Consider the following 14,656-nt stretch of genomic DNA (forward strand, 5'->3'; position numbering starts at 1 on the left):
GCGCAATGTAACACGAATTGTCCGTGTCTGCGGTTCTCCGTTTAATATTTTCAGACAGAAAACCGAAACCTCAGAGAGCAAAACTGCAGGTGGGGGCGACCACGGCAAACTACGCCAAGTACTGAGGTTATGAACTCGGAACTGAGAAAACTGACATCCAAACTGTAGCCTATCCCTTCGTGTCTCAACCAAACTACTGCTTTTCGTTATTAAACGTTCTTCTACAAGGCCAGGCTTGGCAGGAGATTTACTTATTTCAAAAAAAAATAATAATAACTGTTTCAGGGCTATTTGGCAGTATTATTTATCACATGCAAATATTTTCATGCTCACACAAACTGTATTTATGGCTTCATAATGTAAATACATGTACATTTCCATTGGAAATAGAAACTTCTATAATGTGCCTTAAAGTGTTTATTCTGTTTGAGCTAAATCTGTGCATGGGTGACTTCCAACAAAAGCTAGATATTTTAAGACGTCTTGAGCCAATTGATGCCTCGTTCCATCATATTTTAACTACATAAAGGTACAAAAATGCGGGGGGTTTTTTGTTATTCTTATGTCAGCTCTGATATAAAGCTCCTAAACTTGACAGAACAGGATATTTTAAATTAAAAAAAAAATAGTCCTTTGAATAATTTGAAACTGGAAATTGTGAATATAAAATCGATGTAGAAACAAACACATAAAGGATTTGGTGATATTTCTTTACATGTATTAAAAAATTTTTAAGCAAGCTAAATACACAGAATTTCTGCTCCTTTACGCAGCTTGTTTCCATTGTAGTCTGTGGGTATTTGACCAGAAGCTTCTAGAACAATACAGTGAACCGAATATAAATCGTCTTAGTGTCATAGAGGCCTTAGATTGGAGGGAGGGAGGGAGGGAGGAGAGAGAAAGAGAGAGATTTGTTGCTCAGTCTCCAGGCCATTATTTTCCCTAAGGCCATTTTCTTCTGGGCTTCACTTCTCCTGTCCTTAAATGTTGTTGATGAAGAAAAAAGTATGAAGATGGCAGCTGAATATTTCATCAAGTCTGGGAAATACACTACAAGTCAGCCATTTGACTCAGAGAAATTCATTATTAAATATACACATCTTTAAAGTCATAGTTAATAAAGGACTCATTTCCTTTAGAAGAGTACATAACTGAGTCTTACATTTGCACATTTTGCTAATTAGGTCTTTTAAATTATTTAAATTATAGTCTGTATTCCAATATTATGGAATAAAAATGACGGTGAGGGTGGGAGGAAGAGAAAAGGTAAAGAGTGTCCATTTGACTTGACTAATCAATTTTTCTTCAGTGCTATTGAAACTGTTTTTTATGTACGGAATTTTTCTATCTTAATTCAAAGTAACACGATCCTAATGTGAGAAAAAAACATTTTATTACATAAAATTTTTATTATCTAAAATCTCACGTGAAAATTTCCAGTACCAATAAGGTCTAGAAATTAACATATGCAATTTAGATACTTTTAGTGTCAAATAAATAATTCTAATACTCTGATTCTAGGCTGAGAATAGAAGACTAAAACAATAGAGAAAACACAACTGTATGTTTAAGGAAGGCATTTCAAAAGAAATGTTAGTGATTTAATAATTTATCAAGTACTTACTGTGTTATGGGCACAGTGCCTACCGCTTTACTTACTTTGCATTATTTAATCTTCTCAGTAACCATATGAACAAAATACTTTTACTTCTTATTTTTGAGAAATGTTTTCTCTAGTCAGTAGCCTGTGATTTGAAAATAAGTCAGTTTTATTCCAAAGTCTAATGTTTATTCTGTCCATAGGACTATATGCTCCACAAGGCCAGGGACCAGTATATTTTGTTCTCCACTAGCACATTTTATATGTTCAAAAGATATTAGTGAACAAATGCCTGTGTAAATACATTTCTAATTTTGTTATTAAAATCCCAAAAGAGAAACACATAATTTTGTAAACTCACAAATTATTTTAATAAGTACTTTTTAAGTGTTTTACATTGCCCACTGATATTCATTGCATAGTTTATTTTCAAGGAGAACCAAGGCCACTTCCCCATTTGCAAGGCCGCACTTTGTCAAACTGACCTGATTATGAGGTTGAAATATTATTCTGCAGCATTAACTTTTCCTCCCCAGTTGTCCCTCCCGCTCCTCCCCACAACTCTGCCCTCATTTCAGGACTTGGTTCTGTGGCATTGCCCCAGGGAAGGGCAAGGTAGGGCAAACAGCAGAGATGCCAGCAAGACTTTCAGATTTTTACTTTGTGAAAACCCAGATAATCACTAACTAGGAAGAAGCCATCAGAATAGAGACATTCAAGTACAGACCCTGAAAACTGATAAATGACTCCTTGCTCACGAGTCCTTGTAATGTAGACCTTTCTCATTTGTGGCCATCTGGGAGAGAGAAGAGAGGGAGGGAGTTCAGAAAGGCTTCAGACATTATTTTCTCACTAACCCAGCACAGACTCACAATCAGAGGTTGAGTTCACTTACAGTAAATAACAACAACAATGCTTCACACACACACCTGTGAACTGAGATTCACAGTCACTACAATTATTTTGCCCATGTATTCCTCTTAAGAGCCAACCACGCTTTTCATTTTAAGCCATTGAAAAACTACTGATTTTTCTATTTCAATTGGCTTAAAACATCAAACTCAGAAAATCGGTATAAGACCAAGAATTTATGTAGCCCAACTCCACTCTTAGACCAAGTATACAAAAAAGCAAAACAAGACAAGGATCCATTGATTTCCACAGCTCACCAAGAGAAGTTTCTGGACTTTAATAAACTAGCCCGTAAAAAACCCACCACCTCTCCATTTGAAATGAAAACGCAGACTTTATTTATTTATTTATTTTTACTTTTTTTTGGTAACTAGCCAAGGTACTTTTAGAAGGAGGGGTAGAACCGCTCTGCTAAACCTCAAGGAACAAGAAGTCCCAGTACATTCGGGAATGGCACGCTAGCCAATCCGGCCGCCGCAGACACCTGGCCCGGGCCAGGATTGGTGCGCGCAGCATGTCCTTCGCCCTCCTCTTCATTGAAGACACCTTGGAAAATTCTCCAATAAGAGACGCTTAGTGGGAGGGGGCGTGGTCTCGAGGGGCGGAGAATTGGCCTCCTCTCTACAAACCCGTCCTCTTTGGTCCGCGGGGGCCATCCATCAAATGAACTGCACCAATTAGCGGCGACAAAGCTCCCCTTGCCTAGCAGGAAGGCCCCGCCCTCCGATATATTCCCCGGGAGGCCCGTCGCGGTCCCTTCGGCTCTGAGCTGACCCCGAGGAGGGCAGTGTCGTCTGGGCGGCGCTGCGGAGACCTCCACCCAGGACAGCTCCCGCTCCCCGGGCCTGTGCCCTCTTGCCCGCGAGTCCCCGCGCCTCTAGGACTTCTCGGATCTGATATCGTGGGCGGAGGTGCGAGCAGGTCCGGGGAGGGAAGATTCCAGCGAAGGAGCCGCATTCGCGATCAAGGTGAGCTGGGCCTGCGGGGCTGGCATAGCGGGCGGGGAGGGAGCCAGGCTGGGGCACGGGATGGGGGGTGAGTCTGGCCGCGTCCTTCCCCTCGGGTAGCTAATCCGCTGCTGTCAGCAACAAGTCCGGGCGAGTCCGAGCCCCGAGGGGCGGGGCCAGGTCCGACTTGTCTCAGATCCGCGGGGTCCAAGTGTCAAAGCGGGCAGGCGGGGTCCCAGGGACCAGCCCGGGGGAGAACCCGTCAAGTTAGTGGCTCGTCATCCGCGCCCCCCTTCCGTAACCCAGCGCTGAAGGCCCCCTGCATTCCTGTCTTTCCGTTGTGTAGGGAGGGACCGTTTGTGCGTCCAAGACTTAGCGTGGTGCCTGGGACACAAATGTGCAATATTATTAATAAGCAATAAAATTATCAACCCACTTCAATTTATTAATTTAGAAAACTCCGTTTCCTCTTGCAGGCTGGACTAGCCTCCCACTCCCTCTGTGCTCCTATAACACTCCTTAAGCTTCCTTTCCTAACACCAGTAAAAGTTCACAGTTATTGAGCACCGTGGGCCAGGCACTGTGCTAAATTCTGCATGAATCGTCTTATTTAATCTTCACAGCCAGAGAGACATATCATTGCCTCATTTTACAGACGTAGAAGTAAGGTCATTAATATTGCCCAGTGTTGATTAGGCACCTACTGTATATGCTAAGCTCTATACCCAGGTGACCTCATGTATTCCACACAAGTCAGTGAGGTGGGTAATAATAACCTCATACCCACTTTACAGATGAGGAACTGAGGGCTAAGAAAAATTATCTAACCTGAACAGTTCCCACTGTTAATGCATGGCAGAATTTCAAAGTTTTGGTATCTTGTCTAACAACTCATAGTCATCTCTTGACAGTGAATGGAAGGTTTGCAATATTTTAAAATTGCAATGACTTAGATTCACTAGAAGCGCTGGGGGAGGGGAAACTTATGTTATCAAGCACTTGGCACAATACAGTGCAGGAAGGGCTATTCTTATCCTTTCTGGGCTTTGTTCTATATATAGATGATAGAGGTCCTCACAACAACTGACTCTCAGAAACTGCTACACCAGCTGAATGCCCTGTTGGAACAGGAGCCGAGATGCCAGCCAAAGGTCTGCGGCTTGAGACTCATTGAATCTGCTTACGATAAAGGCCTCAGGATGACTGCAAGACTGAGGGACTTTGAAGTGAAGGATCTCCTTAGTCTAACTCAGTTCTTCGGCTTCGACACAGAGACATTTTCTCTGGCTGTGAATTTACTGGACAGATTCCTGTCCAAAATGAAGGTATGTTTAAAGCTACATTACCCTGAGTGTTTTGTTTTGTTTTTATTCTCGCCCGAGGATATGTTTTATTGATTTTAGAGAAAGAGAAAGAGAAACATGGATCAGTTGTCTCCCATACGTGCCTAGACCAGGAATCAAACCCACAAGCTAGGTATGTGCCCTGACCAGGAATTGAACCCGCAACCTTTTGGTGTATGGGACAATGTTCCAACCAACTGAGCCACCCAGCCAGGGCTACCCTGAGTGTTTCTTAGTTTTGCTCAATGTTTTTGAGATGGAATTGCTAGCTTTGGGTTGGTATTCAGAAACTTGACCTTTTTTATTTTCAGCAGGTAGCCCAAGCATTCTCTGTACTATATCACTGATGAATACTCTTTTTTTAAAATCAAGAGTAATGCATTATTTATTAGATTTAACTTCTGACACTGAAACATAGTCTAATACCAAATCATTAATTGCAGTCTCTCAGTAGGAGAGTTGGCTGTTATTTTTAAAAATCTTTCTTGATAGGTTGGGTGTTTTCATTTTTTTTTTTTAAATGTGTTAGCATCAGAATGCTAGGTTGTGATTAATAATTAGAGATGTTATCAACCACTTGGTCAATAAAGTATATTGATCTCCACTCATATATAAAGTTATACTGGTTTTAGCCTTAGACATACTCAAGTCTTGCTTATGTTTGGCATTTCCAGCATCTGCTTATATAGAGTATCTTCTGATGGAGCAGCATTTACATAATTATTTCCCTATATTTGGATAAGCAGGATATCGATGTATCTTTCAGAGCTAGCTTAGCTGTTAAAAATACATCTGCCTTCTCTGTGTGCCCATGGTCATTGGTAGATAATGAGATAATCTGACAGTTGGAATAAAACTCATCTTTTAGTTCTCGATACCTAACACAATGTCTCCTATATAGGAGGAACTCAATAATGTATTTGTTGAATTGGATGGCTCAAGAAATTTGTTGAATAGGTTAATTATGCAACTCTTTAGACAGCATGTGCAAGCATTATCTTTGAATCTATAAATGTTGCACAGATGAGTAATATACATCTATCCCTTCAGTATATTATATAGTCTTATGTGAGAATGTTTGCACTATCATACAGAAGAAGGCATAATAAGAAAAGTAAATATATTATACTGCTAAAGAAGTATAAAGGTATTGCTGAAGGGGTTCTAAAAAGAGGAGAGTTAGAAACACTTGTAAAGGCTTCTTAAAATTGTATTTGAGCTACAACTTAAGAGTGGAGAGGATTTGACTGTCTCACATTGTAGACATTCAGAAGGTGATGAATAAATAAGAGCTTGGTAGCAGATAGAGCTTTACAGGCAGAGTGGAAGTTATGTGCTATAGTGTTTTAAAAAGGTGTTACTACAGAGAAAACAGCCTGGGAAAACACAACATTCTGGAAAGAAATTTTGTGTATAAGCTGTAAGGTGTTTCAGTCCTCATCTAAGCCTTTGACTAGTTAACTTATTTAGTCCAACTAGAACAGAGCACTTAATAGTTCTATAGTGATTAAAAAAAAAAGAATTTTTATTTGCTGAACCCAAACATTATACTGCAACTTAGTCCAGTTACTCCAAATTTGGTTCCAAGTGGGGTGCATTGTATTGACAGGCCACAGTTGACTTGTTAATTCCTTCAGAGATGACAAATATACCTCAAAGGTTCATTTTCATAATGATGGGTCTGAGTTCTAGATTATCTTTTATTTTTTAATTGAAATAAGATAAAGACATGGACTTATTGTCTTTTTTAGGTACAGCCCAAGCACCTTGGGTGTGTTGGACTAAGCTGCTTCTACCTGGCTGTAAAATCAATAGAAGAGGAAAGGAATGTCCCATTGGCAAGTGACTTGATCCGAATAAGCCAGTATAGGTTCACTGTTTCAGACCTGATGAGAATGGAGAAGATTGTATTGGAGAAAGTGTGTTGGAAAGTCAAAGCTACTACTGCCTTTCAATTTCTGCAACTCTATTATTCACTCATTCAAGAGAACTTGCCATTTGAAAGGTATGTAATCTTTGTCTTGAACCAAGGCTTTTTGGAAATTAGAATGTTATTGTCTGGATCAGTGGTTCCCAAACTTATTTGGCCTACAGCCCCCTTTCCAGAAAAAATATTACTCAGCCCCTGGAAATTAATTTTTTTTTAAATTTTAATAGCAGTTACTCATCGCCCCCAAATGCACCTGTGGCCATCACCGCCCCCCTGGATTGCTGCAGCGCCCACCGGGGGGCGGTAGCGCCCACTTTGGGAATCACTGGTCTGGATGATGCTTAAAATCAATATCCTGGGAGAATTCCTATCAAAGGACCTGCAGCTCCTTGAATTTCACACTTCACTGTCCCGCAGAAATGAGACTTTCAGTTGTCAATAGCCTCTGGAAGTATGTGAAGGCTAATTCTTGAGACTAAAGGATATTTCACCTTTTACTTATATTTCATTTTCCATTTATAGACTAGTTAATTTATAAAACCTAGTAGGTATGCATCTAACAGATTACTGGAAAAAGGAACTTCAGTAGATGCAGAAATAGATTTATTAAAATCCAAAGAAACCATAGTGAAGGCCTGGGGCAGGAGGTGGGTGTGGGCTAGAAGGGGTCAATAGGGGAAAAACTGGGACATCTGTAATACTTTCAACAATAAAGATATTTTTTAAGTTAAAAAAGATAAAAAGAAACCTTGTTAGTTATGGCATGATACTTTTTATTTTTTTGGCCCAAATGACTTAAAATTCATGTTTGCTATCCTTAAGGAGTTACTTATTTGTAAGGCGTTCATGTCTCTGAAGGAAGAGGAATTGTTTACTTCAAATAATTTATTTTCTGTGTGTATAAACTTAAACTTTAAAATTGACTTGTGTCTTTCTAAAAATTTGACTTTTGACTAGATGTAAAATGATCTACATAAAATTAATCTCATTTTCTTTTTAAAGGAGGAATAGCCTTAATTTTGAAAGATTAGAAGCTCAACTTAAGGCATGCCACTGCAGGATCCTATTTTCTAAAGCAAGGGTAAATATTTTATATAAAGAGTAAACCTATTTATGTACCTGTTTTTATAGTCAACATTTACCTTAAATTTTTTTCTTTTAGCCTTCTGTGTTGGCATTGTCTATCATTGCATTGGAGATCCAAGCACAGAAGTGTGTAGAGTTAACAGAAGTCATAGAATGTCTTCAGAAACATTCCAAGGTATGTCAAGGTCATTCCTGTTAACAGCTGTAACAGAAACTAATCCACTTGTACTGTCTCCTGAACTAAAATGAGATATCATGTGTTTGAAACTTGAGTAGCTTCAAATATTTTGACAAGGAAAGACACATGTTAATAAGATTACAAGTACTACTGTAGTTAAATACCATAGAACTTTTAATTGAGTAATAATTTTTAAAAATTTATGCACAGATAAATGGCAGAGATTTGACCTTCTGGCAAGAGCTCGTATCCAAGTGTTTAACTGAATATTCATCAAACAAGTGCTCCAAACCAAATGTTCAGAAGTTGAAATGGATTGTTTCTGGGCGGACTGCACGGCAATTGAAGCATAGTTACTACAGAATAACCCACCTCCCAACAATTCCTGAAACGGTTCCTTAATTGGTAAATTGGGTTCATAGTTATTTCCCATATAGAGATATTTTTTTTTTAATATTTTATTGATTTTTTACAGAGAGGAAGGGAGAGAGATAGAGAGTTAGAAACATCGATGAGAGAGAACCATCGATCAGCTGCCTCCTGCACATCTCTTACTGGGGATGTGCCCGCAACCCAGGTACATGCCCTTGACCGGAATCGAACCTGGGACCTTTCAGTCCGCAGGGCGACGCTCTATCCACTGAGCCAAACCGGTTTCGGCTAGAGAAATTTTTATAATGCTATAGTTTTCTTCTATAATTCAAGAATTAAGATCGGAATTATTTTCCAAACAAAAATGGAATTGGACTACAAAGGGGATAATGACTTCACTGATCTAGTCAGCTAATATTTTAGGGCATTAACTACATTCAAGGCACAACACCCTAACAATAAGGAAATATCCAACCTTTGGTATGCGATTTAGCCATTTCATTACATTATCAGCTTAGGAAACAGCATCCTGTTGAATAACTGGAATTTTAAATGTAGCACTTAGCTCAGCTAGCATAGCTCAGTGGTTGAGCATCGACCTAGGAACCAAGAGGTCATGGTTCGAGTCCAGGTCAGGGCACATGGCCGAGTTGTGGGCTCGATCCCAATGTGGGGAGTGCAGGAGGCAGACAATCAATGATTCTCTCTCATCATTGAGGTTTCTCTCTCTCTCTATCCCTCTCCCTTCCTCTCTGAAGTCAATAAAAAATCTATTTAAAATATAATAATAAAAAATAAAAGCACTAAAACAATAATATTTAATTGAACATCATTCATTTTGCTTTATGTAGACTCAAACTCTGGCTCATTTAAAGTTACACAAGCCTGAGTAGGACAATAGGACCAAAAGTTTGAACCATATATGAACTAGTTTGAGATTACCTTATATGCAAAATCAGTATGGTCTTGGATGTTGTATTTAAAGAAAAATAAGTTATGCCAGATAGTCTTCACAGTGGGTGTTTGGAAACCAGCAGATTACACTATAGTTTGTATCATTGCTATAGCAGTTGGAACCCTAGGAAATTGTTACATGCCTGATTGTCACTGACATATATTCTTGCTATCTAAATATAACTCTGTGATTTTTTTCCTATTGAAAACTCAACGTTAACATTTAACACACCTACATGTGACATGATTATGAATCTTAGATATGAGCAGTAAGTCATTTTTAACAGTAATACTTATGTTTGGCAAACTTCTAATAACTTGAGTTTTTGTTTGTTTAAATAGGATTATTACAGCAACAAAAACTTCTCTGAAGCCTTTCGCCACAATCCTGAAGGATGGATTCCATAATGTTATAGTGGATTTAAGCTGTGAATCCTCAAAACATCGTAACTGGATTAGCATTGATGTTCTCAGATTTGGGAAAACTGCCTAATTAACATTATGCTATAGTGGAATTATGCTTAAATTTGAATTCAGCTGAGGCATACAAACAAAGCCAAGTCCATAATGTGAAATGTTAATGAAAAGTCTGGGAAGGTAAACTGTGAATCTTCATTTCTAACATTGATCCAACTTTCTATATTGGGTCAGTATATTTAGGAGGTATTAAAAATGGTAACCTACTTAATTTAAATTTTAAATTATGAGGTTTACATCAAAACCAATATTTCATAAATGCACTTTTAAGACATTATAAGGGTCACTATTTTAGGCAGTGAATATGGTTTCTTAGCACCCATAATGCAAGTAATAGATGATTCAGAGATGTGGACTTGATTGCTACATGGGAATTACATTCATTTTATATAAAGCAAAACTACATACCTGTTAATCTTGGAGTATTATCTTTAACATTTTTTTCTATAAGACAGGTGATATTTGTGTCCAGGGAAAAAAGTTTTTATGCAAAATGTATAGTCACATTGAGAAAATTCGTTTTATTGTACTAGTGACTCGAATTAACATCACTCTGAAAACGTGCTCATTTAACACTCCAGAAGTTTTTACTAAGGACTGTTTTTATAAAACTGCCATTGCTTCTAATTTACAACTCTGTTTAAAATGAAGGGAATATACTTTCACTAATTTTCCCTACTGTGCCAACAGAAGGTCTTAAGTAAATACCCATCTTTATAATCATGAGGTTGCTGAGGTAGTGTTCAGGACTTGCTAGTAAGTCAGTGAATATAAGGAGATCTACAGTGTTAGAAGTGTTATAAACCACTCAGTGCAATGTGTAGCCTGAGTCCATCCAAGATGATTGTGCCCAATGTTGACATCATGTTATGAATAAATATGCACTGGAAAATAAACCAAAGAACCACAGTATATCTCATACTTTTGTAAACAATATGTTTTGTAGGTAACTTTTCAGTTTTCCCAAAAGGCTGATACATTTCAATATTTTAATTACATCCATGTTAATTCTGAGTTTGCAGAGGTAACCTAACCAACTACCATTGTGTTTTAGTACTAAGGGGGATATACATTTCAATAAAGTGATTGAAATGCATTTCTTTGCTGGGTGGTTTTCTAATTTGTTTCTCTTCTGATTTAACAAACTATTTTGGCAATGTGATGGCAGAACCACAATATAAAGCTATCTCTACTCAGTCTATTTTTTAAATCCTCACCAGAAAATACTTTTTCCATTGATTTTTAAGAGAGTGGAAGGAAGAGGGAGGAGAGAGAGAAACATGAGACATGCCGACTGGTTGCCTCCTGCACACAAATGACTGGGCAAGGCTGGAACCTGCAACCCAGGCATATGCCCTTGACCAGGAATCAAACCCATGACCCTGTGGTGCCTGGGGCCAATGCTCTAACCATTGGTCAACACCAGCCAGGGCTCTACTCAGTAAAGTAAGATGTATGGTAGCAGAAAAAAAATCTCTATAATATGGCCATTATTTACTTGAAGCTTTTACTCTAATGGTTTTCTAAAGTAGACATGATGATAAATATGCTTAATGTGCATTAAAAATTGATTTTTTTGCACCATGGTTATCATTTGGATTCATCACTACTATGGATATCCTTAATACAACTTCACCCTTAGATTCAGCCCACTTGAAGTTTTGTGTAAACCCTCTTTACCTAATTAAACAGAATTCCAGATAGTGGTAGTTAACTGCCAAGTATTGTGTTAGATCTACTGGTTATTACTGAACTAAAACAACATGTAATTTTGAACTGTTCATGTTTAATTAAAGGAACCAAAGTAAACACTACAAGGGATTACTGATGAAAGAAAAACTTAAATGTCCCCTTTTGCACTCGACTCAGATTAGATAATTTAATAAGCTCTATTCTCACAAGTGTTATTTTTAAAAAGGTTACTTGAACCTTATTTGTATTTCCAATTAAGCTATATACTACCTAAACAATAGACATTTCTGATCTAATATTTGTGGTTAGCAATAATAGTTTTTATTTTCAGGTACTATTGCCAGATATCTTATATGAATCAGCTCATGTAATCCTCCAAAATGTATGAAGTTATCCCAATTTACAAATGAACTGGTAGGGTGTGTGGAGGAGGCAGCTGATTGATGTTTTGCTCTCACACTGATGTTTTTCTCCCGTCCTCTAAAACATTCAATAAAAATATCTTTTTAAAAAAATAAAGCACTGGCACATAATGTGGAAATCCTCTAAAACATTATGCTAAGTGTAAGAAGCCAATAAAAAACGATCACATATTATCTATATATATAAAAGCCTAAGCAACTAAATGACTGGTTGACCAGTCGCTATGACACACACTGACCACCAGGGGGCAGACACTCAACACAGGAGCCTCCCTCTGGTGGTCAGTGTGCTCCGCAGCCCCTCCCCCTCCCCACCTTGATGACCCCGATAGGGTTGGCCAACCTCCCGTGGCCCCTCCCTCTGCTGGCCAACCTCCCACAGCCCCAATCGGCCCCGCCGGCCAGGCCGAGGGACCCCACCCATGCATGAATTCATGCACTGGGCCTCTAGTTATTTCATAAATATAAAATGTTCAGAACAGGGAAATCTATGAAATGGAAAGTAAATTAGTGGTTGCTTAGGTCAGGAACTGGGGAGGATGACAGCTAAAAGGCATGGGGTTTCATTTTCAGGCAATGAAAATGAAAATGGACCATGGTGATGGTTGAATATGTGAGTGTACTAAAAACCATTGAATTATACACTTTAAGTGGGTAAAATGAATTTAATCGCAATAAAGCTCTTTTTAAAAAAAGATAGCACATGATTCCATTTACGTGAACTTGTTAAAAAGACAAATCTAGTATGAAGGCATTTTTGTGACTGAACAGTTCAATCTCCTGATTTTGGAGGTAACATATTTCTACATGTTAAAATTCACAGAACTACAAACAAAAAAGTTGATTTTACTTTGTTTATTCAAATTATAAAATATTTTTAAAATGTTAAAATGAGAAGCCAATTACAAGAAAAAAGCCTCTTCCCCATAATTTCACTCCTAAAGTTACTGGGTAACATGAACATAGGGAGTGGCTGGGCTGCAGTGGCCCAATGTGGAGGGTAAGGGTCCCAGGTGAGAAGGCTATCATTGCTTGGCATAGGGTGCTGGAGCCTAAACACAGTGAGAGAAGGCATTCATTCATAGCAACAAGGCCTAGAATAGGGAACCAAATACATTAAGGATAACAGAATCAGGTTTCTCACTATTGTTGAAAGGAATTACAGAGAGAAAACAAAAATGACCCTAAGAGATTAGAAATGAAAGTGACTATACTAAAAACCAAGTGTGAACAACATAGTTTTCAATACATATAAATATAGATGTAAATGTATGCACTATACAAACATCAACAGTAATTGCTCACTTCTAAAAACCATTCTCCATGAATGAAAACCAAGATTCCATGGAAAAATTGCTGATTCTTGGGCTAGGGCAGAGAAAGCATAATAAGCCTAGTATGCCTTGTGACAGATTAAGAAATTGCTCAGATAATAATGGGGACATGTCAAAAGGACATAGAAGCCACTTAGAATGGTCTGGCACTGGCCAAATCTAGAAAAATTTTGGGAATCAAAGTAATAGGAATAATTGATTTTAACCTGCTGAATAAAGTAGGAAATAATGAGTCCATAAAGATATCAATAAAATGAAAGTTTAGTAAGAAACAAATAATTTGAAACTAACTTCCACAAAGTACTCAATTATACACATAAAAAGAGTAACTTTACAATGGAGAAGACTAGCAGATATCACTTGAACAGTAATTTATTTTTTTAATATATTTTATTGATTTTTTACAGAGTGGAAGGGAGAGGGATAGAGAGTTAGAAACATCAATGAGAGAGAAACATCGATCAGCTGCCTCCTGCACACTCCCTTCTGGGGATGTGCCCGCAACCAAGGTACATGCCCTTGACCGGAATCGAACCTGGGACCCTTCAGTCTGCAGGCCGACGCTCTATCCACTGAGCCAAACCGGTTAGGGCTTAAACAGTAATTTAAGTAATCACCAGAAGAGAAAGAACAAATTAAAATTAACACATGGTAGGATGCAATAAGAACACAGCATCACTTCTTTAACATTCCTGCCAAAGATGCAAAGCCTGAACCTATAAAGAAATATCAGACAAAATTCAAATTGAGGAATGTTGTAAAAAAAAAAAAAAGTCTGTAATCTTCAAAAGTGCCAAGGTTGGCCGAAACCGGTTTGGCTCAGTGGATAGAGCGTCTGCCTGCGGACTGAAGGGTCCCGGGTTCGATTCCGGTCAGGGGCATGTACCTGGGTTGCGGGCACATCCCCAGTGGGGGGTGTGCAGGAGGCAGCTGATCGATGTTTCTCTCTCATCGATGTTTCTAGCTCTCTATCTCTCTCCCTTCCTCTCTGTAAAAAATCAATAAAATATAAAAAAAAAAAAAAGTGCCAAGGTTGTAAAAGTCAAGGAGAAAATGAGGACTTGTTCCAGATTTAAGCACAGTTAAGACATGTGACATCTAAAGGAAAGGCATGATTCTGACTGTACCCCTTTGCTATAAAAGACATTGGGATAATTGAACTTGAAAGGAATGAAGGTCTGAGAATTGGATAGTTGTAATGTGACAATGCTTATTTCCTGCTTTTAAAGGTTGCATTGTAGTATGTAAGAGTTTCCTTTCAAGGAAATACACACTAAGGTACACAGAGGTAATTGGGCATCATGTCATCAACTTACACAAACTGGTTGAGGAAAAAAAACAATTCTATGTTCTTTAGTTGTAACTATTCTATACATTTGAGATTGTTTAAATTTTTTTTTATAAAAAAG

General features: G+C 38.2%; 1 protein-coding gene and 1 long non-coding RNA gene across 3 annotated transcripts; both read left to right on the top strand.

The window, feature by feature from the left end:
* The first annotated feature begins 3,238 nt into the window (after positions 1-3,238).
* Positions 3,239-10,895, top strand: CCNG1 (cyclin G1). Of its 2 annotated transcripts, none has more exons than XM_014543180.1 (7): positions 3,239-3,480; positions 4,521-4,784; positions 6,554-6,807; positions 7,735-7,813; positions 7,895-7,993; positions 8,207-8,435; positions 8,663-8,727. In XM_014543180.1, the coding sequence occupies exons 2-6, from the start codon at positions 4,521-4,523 to the stop codon at positions 8,396-8,398; spliced, it is 888 nt and encodes a 295-aa protein (XP_014398666.1). In that variant the 5' UTR covers positions 3,239-3,480; the 3' UTR covers positions 8,399-8,435; positions 8,663-8,727. The 2 variants fall into 2 exon arrangements, with proteins under 2 accessions (XP_014398666.1, XP_005870640.1); XM_005870578.2 differs by lacking the exon at positions 8,663-8,727 and adding an exon at positions 9,665-10,895 and having other exon boundaries at positions 3,240-3,480; positions 8,207-8,401.
* A 2,876-nt stretch (positions 10,896-13,771) lies between these two features.
* LOC106726828 lies at positions 13,772-14,323 on the top strand. The gene is made up of 2 exons (XR_001362940.1): positions 13,772-14,045; positions 14,280-14,323. It is a non-coding gene; the product is annotated as an uncharacterized LOC106726828 (long non-coding RNA).
* The last annotated feature ends 333 nt before the right edge of the window (positions 14,324-14,656 follow it).

The sequence above is a fragment of the Myotis brandtii genome, unplaced genomic scaffold, assembly GCF_000412655.1.
Source record: "Myotis brandtii unplaced genomic scaffold, ASM41265v1 scaffold32, whole genome shotgun sequence".
In the NCBI taxonomy this organism is placed as follows: domain Eukaryota; kingdom Metazoa; phylum Chordata; class Mammalia; order Chiroptera; family Vespertilionidae; genus Myotis; species Myotis brandtii.

Coding starts and splice junctions, on each gene's coding strand:
- CCNG1 (XM_014543180.1), top strand. CDS start 4,521: ATGATAGAGGTCCTCACAACAACTGACTCTCAGAAACTGCTACACCAG. Junction 4,785..6,553: donor GATTCCTGTCCAAAATGAAG/GTATGTTTAAAG, acceptor TGTCTTTTTTAG/GTACAGCCCAAGCACCTTGG. Junction 7,994..8,206: donor GTCTTCAGAAACATTCCAAG/GTATGTCAAGGT, acceptor ATTTATGCACAG/ATAAATGGCAGAGATTTGAC.